The sequence below is a fragment of the Drosophila erecta genome, unplaced genomic scaffold (genome assembly GCF_003286155.1).
Source record: "Drosophila erecta strain 14021-0224.00,06,07 unplaced genomic scaffold, DereRS2 tig00000126-arrow-pilon, whole genome shotgun sequence".
Classification (NCBI taxonomy): domain Eukaryota; kingdom Metazoa; phylum Arthropoda; class Insecta; order Diptera; family Drosophilidae; genus Drosophila; species Drosophila erecta.
This window is the reverse complement of record NW_020825209.1, coordinates 5,158,213-5,164,922: the sequence shown is the minus strand read 5'-3', so window position 1 is coordinate 5,164,922 and position 6,710 is coordinate 5,158,213. Positions and strand designations below refer to the sequence as shown.

Genomic DNA, 6,710 nt, shown 5'->3' with positions numbered 1-6,710 from the left:
TACAATGTATATTCATAAGGATTTTACCATTTTAAGCACTCCTTATGTGCTAAGTAGTTAGCTTAGTAGCTAAAAAACATCACAAATATGTTGGTTATTTTCTGAACAGATGTACACACAAAGCTGTCCACTGGCTTGTGCTACCCTTTTTCGGGTAGTGTACAAATGGTTTGCCCGCAAAAACAGCAAACAGCCGCAACGAGCGACAATTTAACGAGGCTGCTGCTGCCGTTGGATGTTGCTGCTGCTGCTGCCGTTGCTGCTGCTGCGTGGTGTAGCTGTTGCTGCGGTTTCGCCCCAGCAGCAACATTTTGGCCTCTGCCGCGCTCGCAGTCGCTGCCGCCGTCGCCGTCGCCGTCGCCGTCGACGTCGATGCCGACTTCTTCGGGCGGCGGTTTCCATTTCATTTTTAAGCTAACGCGCGCCGCGTTCAGCGTTTTAATATTTAATTGTCGTCGATCGCGAGCGGTTGTCATTGCTCCACTGGAATAGCAGTGGAATTGCCATTTGGACTGCCACGGCTGTACCGTTACCGTTAATCGTGAAGTGAGCCGGGAATTCGCCACGAGAACCGAGCCACACCATACCCGCTTTTTGTTCAGTGCTCTCAAGTTTTTTGTTCAGTGTGCAGTGTGCCCACCCCCAGTGGCCATGATTCCCTGGATTTGCCTGAGTGCGGCCATCGCGCTGATCCTGTGCCCGCCGCACAGCTCCGCGCGCAGCTACAGCAACGGCCTGATCTTCTACGAGCTGCGCACCCATCGAGCCTACCTCCCGCCCACGGTCAGTGTGTCCAGGGGCCGCAACCTGGCCAGCGTCAAGTACTCCGAGAAGGGCTCCATCTGGTCCACCTTTGGCCAGCCCTGCGAGTGCAGCGGCCCCACCTGCGGATGCTGCGCCGGTCTCAAGGTCGATCAGTACCGATTCGATCAGAAAGGTGAGCTGGGACACGAGTTTTAATTTTAATTTAATTAATTATTAATTGTATGCATGAGTAGGAGATCAGTACTATTGAATAGTCTGATATTTAAGGTAATTTCAAAGGCAGAATGTTTCCTGTGCCTAATCAGCCTAAAGCTCATATATTTTTCATTTCTTTAAAAATAAATTGGCTTCTAATGCTGTATAAATACATTTTTTTTTTTTTTTTTTTTTTTTTTTTTTTTTTTATTTGGAGTGTATAAGTTAGTTAAGAAGGCTTAACTCAGTAAGTTGCATATCATTTTAAATTAAATCTATTTCTAAATCTAAATTAAATTAATTCTATCTATTTTTTCGCGGTGTGCTTCTTATTAATTTGGCGATGAAAAGCAGCATTCATGTGGATTTTCATATTCAGTATGCCATTTAGCCTTAATATCTTAATATCCACTAATGAGCACTAGCTTAGCAATCCCTCGGAGCAATCCTTCGGTCATGTGGTTATGCATAAATTGGGATCTTTGCGGTCACTTAGCCGGGTCGGAATCGTGGCTCCTGGCCTGCGGGTGATGGCCACGTATATTTGGCTGCGATTTCGGCTGGATTCCGGGCCAATTCCGATTTCCTTGGCCAAGAAAGCAATCTTGGCCGCGCTTTGGCGGCGCATGCCGGAGACTACAATGCGATCGGTGGCTTGGCTTAGTTTCCATTTCGCTCCGCTTCGCTTCGTGACATGCCAGCATTTGCCAATCAAAATGCCACAAATTGTTGGCGCTTCCAGCGGCGGCCACCCCCTCATCCACAGCCACATCCAGCAACCGGCACCCAGCATTTGCCTGGGATCCGCCGACAGTTTGCCACCCGCCACTTTCATTCATTGAATCGAATCGCTTCATTGTTGTGCCTATCTGTAATTTTGACTCAACGTTTTCTTTCCATTTTGGCTCTGTTTGCAGTGTGCGCCAACGTGAGCTACGTGCCGCATCTGGAGGAGGCCCAACTGGAGGTCTTCTTGAACGGCAGGCCATCCTCGAAGTACGGGATCTCGGTGCGCAATCCGGCGCCCTTCTGCATTCCCGTCATGATGGGTGTGCCCATGGCCATGTGCGTCCAAATGACCGACGTGAAAGTGGTTGAAAACAACCTTAACATGTGCATGGACTTTGTGGTCCGGATGGCCACCACCGATCTCTTCGAGATGCATTTCCAGTGCATGCGAATGGGTCTGGATGGCCTGCAGTATGTGGACAAGAATGGCAAGCCCGTGCTGCCGGTGGGAGATGGTCAGAGCGACGACCCGGAGGAGTACGAGTACGCCGAGCTGGAGGATCAGCCGGAAGAGTATCCCTATCAAGAGGATGTCAAGGTGCACGATCAATCCCAGAGCAATCAGCAGAATGCAACACTGACCACCGCTCAGGTTAAGGAGGATGAGCAGGAGGAGAATCAATCAATGGGTTATCCAGCTCTCATAAATAACCAAGCACAGAAGATTGAGCCCCTTTTAAATCTAGATGAATTGAGCCACCTACCCCAGAGAAATCAAACACTAGGCGAGCCAGCTAAACAGGATCACTTGGAGAAGGAGGAGAATGAAGAAAACGAAGAACCAGGCTATCAAACACTGGGTCAAATTCAGGTTGAAGACCAAAACGAGGAAAAGCCTGCGGAAAAGGAACCAGAGATACAGCAGCCTTCTGCTGAAGATGAGCCAATGGGCTATCAGCCGCCGATGGCAATGGATCCCCACAAGGTGCAAGAAGAGGATCACCAAGGAGAGAAGGAGAAGACTCCTTCGGAGAGCGAAGGAGATCATCAGGAGGAGGAAGAACCCGAAGACGTGGAGCCCCTGCCAATCGAAAGTGAAATGCTAATGGCCAGCGATCAGGCAGAAGAAGCACCTCTCGCAGAAGAGGCCGAAGAAAGGCCAGCTGAAGACGCGAAAGAGACGGCAACAGAGGCGGCGGAGAAGGAGAAGGAGACGGAGAAAGAGAAAGAGACGGGGGCAGACTCGGAGCAAGAGACACCTGACAATGACAATGGTTATGGCGAGAGTGGCCCGAGGCCAAGTCAGGTAATTGAAACAATTACCAATTCAATAAAAGCCACTGAAGCGCCCACAACAACAACAACAACAACGAGCACGATAGCGACAACGAAAATACCAACAACAACGACAAAAATACCGACAACAGCTACGACATTTAACAAGCCAAACATTGTTATTGATGACACAAACAATGCGGAGAAGACAGTGGAAGCAGAGGGTGAGAAGACGGTGGAAGAGCCAGAGGGAGAGGGAGAGGGGGAGACATCTGAAGAGGGGGAGGCGGAAGACGACGAAGAAGACTCGACAACAGTGGCTGTTGAAATGGAAAACGATAGCGATAATGAGATAAACGTGGACGATGATGATGATGAAGTGGAGAAAAAAAACCGGGTGAAGGAACCCCCAAGCCAGGTGAAGAAGGGGGAGGAGAAACAGGAAGAGGAAGCGGGAGCGGGAGTGGGGGCGGGAGAAAAGGAAGATGAGGGCGTGCAGAAGGGGGAGAAAGAGCCGGAGAAAGAGGTGAAGGCAAGCCATGAAGAAAAGGTCAGCCCAAACGACACAGCAGCTGTATATAAGCAAGAAGAAGAAGATGAAGAAGAAGAAGAAGGGGGGGAGGCTGACAATGAAGAAGGAGAGGAAGACGAAGTCGATGAAGAAGAGCAGGAAGAAGAGGAAGACGAAGCGGAGGAAGCAGGCGAGGAAGACGCTGCAGAAGAATCCGCCGAAGCAGCGAAGCCCGAAGAAAGCGCAGTGAAAACTGATGAAAATGGCAACGGCTATGAAAATGCCTATGCCAATGCCAATGAAAATGCGAATGCCAATGAAAATGCATATGGAAATGCAAATGCGACGCCGGCAGCGAAGTCGTTGTCCCGACGCCGCCGCTTGCGCACCCGCCGCCTGCCACGCCCCCTGAGGAAACACCATTAGGCCCCCTCCTTAACTTAATTTATTGTAATTCGTAATTCGTAATTCGTAATTCGTAATTCATAATTGTTAATGAATTGTTAATGCTAAACGTTGAAGCCTGTTAATTAATACGTATTTATTGTATTTATTAAAAGCAACTCAAAGCCAAACTCAAGCAAAATAAACGTTAATTGTAATGTAACCACTGGCATTCCAAGCTTAATGACAGCGATTTTTCGAGGGTCGCCTGGTTGAAACTTAAGCCATATCCCAGGCACCTAATATCTGTATTATCTGGCAAAACTGCCCTGAAGGCAAATCGAAAGCTGTTAATAATAGCTTTCCACTGAGCACAACATTATTTCCCATCATTATGGCCTAGCTTGGCCAGTCAAAGTCACACTTTCGTTCAGTATCTTGCAAATTCCAGTTGGCCAAAGTCAGCGTTTCCCCAAATTAGCCGTATTAAGTTCAACATGTCATGGACGAGTGGCCTGTACAAGTCCCTGCTCCTGCGGAGCCAGCAGTCGCTGGTGCGTCCGGATCTCGCCCTGCTGGACCTCCAAATATCTAAGCGGACCATTCAGACGATGATCGGCCAGCAGCGAGTTTCGTGCTCCAGCCTCTCACGTGCCGCCGAAACCATTGCCAAGAAGTGCGACGAGCTCTTCAATGCCAATGAATTCGAGAATGCCCTAACCACGCTCTATGCGGACGGACGTCCGTTCGGCGGACAGTTTGCCCACGGGCGGTTCGATATGATTAAACAGAGGGTGCGGCATTGTCCATTGTTAATCAGACTTAGGGCTACTTCATGGACGCAGCTTTTGAAATAACACTGTTCCTCTAGAGCCTCTCCGTTTTCGAAGACACCTTGGGCGAGTCCCTGCGCCCCTTCATGCAGCAGCACAGTGGCGTCCTGGAGCAGGTCAACCGCCGGCAGAAGGAGCTGGCCGCCCACGTGTCCCGCCCACTGTGGAAGGCGCTGCGCGACCGGCGGCAGTGCGACGTCCAGAGTGTGCTCGTCAAGGAGCGGCCCCAGCTGACCTCGCTGGAGAAGGCTCGTCGGCGGGCGAGTGAGCGACTGTACAACTACAACTACTTGGGCCGCAGCGCCGTCGACGTTGCGCTGCTGCGCCAACTGCGCGGCGACCGCGGCTTCCTCGATCCGCTGAGGCTGGTCACCACGCCCCCCATGCGCAAGCTGGCCGAGGAGCAGTTCACGATTGTGCGGCGTCTTATGGTGAGTCCAGTGCGGAGCTTTAGCACCATTTCCCACACACTTACTCAGCATTTCCATAAATTCACTAGAAAATGCTTCACGCCCGCAATCCGATGTACAACCGGCGCTACGTGCGGCAGCGGCACGGCAGGATTGCGGACGAGGAGCGGCGCCGGTGGCAGGAGATGCACCTGTTCCACGCCCAGTACCAGACGCGACGCGACTGCATGCGGATGCTGCTCGAGGTGCAGAGGCGGCGCCGGGAGGGCGACGTGGACAGGCTGTCCGACTACGTGGAGCAGATAATGTCGGGATTCGTGGAGTACAAGACGCAGCGCACGCTGCCCTGGAAGTGGGAGTTCATCAACGACGTCTACAATACCCTGGCACTGGCCCACTGCGATCGGTGCAGGGTGCCAGCCAATGTGGACTTTCTGCAGGCCCAGAATCGACCCGTCTTGTACCTACTGCAGGCGGAGAAGCTGCGCGACATGAGCGTCAGGTTCGGGGGACCCAACATCTATGTGGAGATCGAGAAGGAGGATGAGCGGCACAGCCGAGTGAAGTGAGTTGCCAGTATAAATATGTTTTGCACATATTCAGGCATTTCTGCATTTTCAGCCAGAAGCTGGAGCAGCTGGAGAATCGCCTGCGCCACTCCCGCTTTCCCATCGAGCGATCCTACTTGTTTTTCGAGATCGCGCGCTGCCACTTCAAGGAGTCCCGCTTCGACAAGTGCCTCGTGGTGGCGCGCAAGGCCTTCAACGGTGGGTTGCCCACTTAGCCCACTCAACCCACTTAACCCACTTAACCCACTTAACCCACTTTAACCACAGAGGCACGCAGCTGCAACTGCCTGATCTGGCGGTTCAACAGCATCTTCCTGGGCTGCCAGGTGCACGCCGTGCTGAATCGCTTCGAGAGGCTGAAGGAGTCGCTGGCGCGGGCGAGTCAGTTGGCCAGCGAACTGAAGGCGCCGCAGCTGGTGGCCTACATAGGCATCTGCATCAACGTGAACAACTACGACCTGGCATTTCGGCGGATTCGGCAGTCGGATGTGGGCAAGCGGAGGTCCAGGAAGCGAAGTCCCGTCAGCACCATCACATCGAACAGCTCGCAGGGATCGCTCAGCAGCACATAGTGTACACTTGTTGCGCTTGGCTCTGCATTTCACTGCAATCTGTGGAATGTAAGGCTAAGCGCAACAAGTTGCAAGTTTAGGGACGCGTTTTTACCAATCGATTCTTACCCTTTGATTCGCCTTTTTCCGCAAATAAACGCAGGGCAAGGGTCCATTTAGATAGCTTTCGAGAGAAATGCAGTGGCATGATAATTTTGTCTCAATTCAGATATAAATTACAAAACCTGCTTAGGAAAAGGGGTTAAATGCGGACTCTCCCACGCAAACACTTGCAAACAAAAGTGTTGGATTTTCACAGCATTTAGCGTTGGCCCAAATGTTGCAATGGCTAAATTAGTAAGCGAAGCGCGGGAAAGAAGCGCCACAAAAATAGCCGAAAGAAAGAAACACTCGCACAATGAAAGGGGGGCCATTAGGGCCGTGAAAAACAATAACCCCCATAATCGGGCAATATTATATAACACTTG

The 6,710-nt window shown here is 51.4% G+C and overlaps 2 protein-coding genes across 3 annotated transcripts; both read left to right on the top strand.

Annotated features, from left to right (window-relative positions):
- The first annotated feature begins 424 nt into the window (after positions 1 to 424).
- LOC6550070 (ABC transporter F family member 4) lies at positions 425 to 4,078 on the top strand. The gene is made up of 2 exons (XM_001977531.3): positions 425 to 937; positions 1,878 to 4,078. Exons 1-2 carry the CDS (start codon positions 652 to 654, stop codon positions 3,899 to 3,901), a joined length of 2,310 nt encoding a protein of 769 aa, XP_001977567.1. The 5' UTR covers positions 425 to 651; the 3' UTR covers positions 3,902 to 4,078.
- Positions 4,079 to 4,276: 198 nt separating this feature from the next.
- LOC6550069 lies at positions 4,277 to 6,417 on the top strand. Of its 2 annotated transcripts, none has more exons than XM_001977530.3 (5): positions 4,277 to 4,653; positions 4,731 to 5,123; positions 5,192 to 5,667; positions 5,724 to 5,869; positions 5,939 to 6,417. In XM_001977530.3, exons 1-5 carry the CDS (start codon positions 4,357 to 4,359, stop codon positions 6,241 to 6,243), a joined length of 1,617 nt encoding a protein of 538 aa, XP_001977566.1. In that variant the 5' UTR covers positions 4,277 to 4,356; the 3' UTR covers positions 6,244 to 6,417. The 2 variants fall into 2 exon arrangements, with proteins under 2 accessions (XP_001977566.1, XP_026837826.1); XM_026982025.1 differs by having other exon boundaries at positions 5,728 to 5,869; positions 5,939 to 6,012.
- The last annotated feature ends 293 nt before the right edge of the window (positions 6,418 to 6,710 follow it).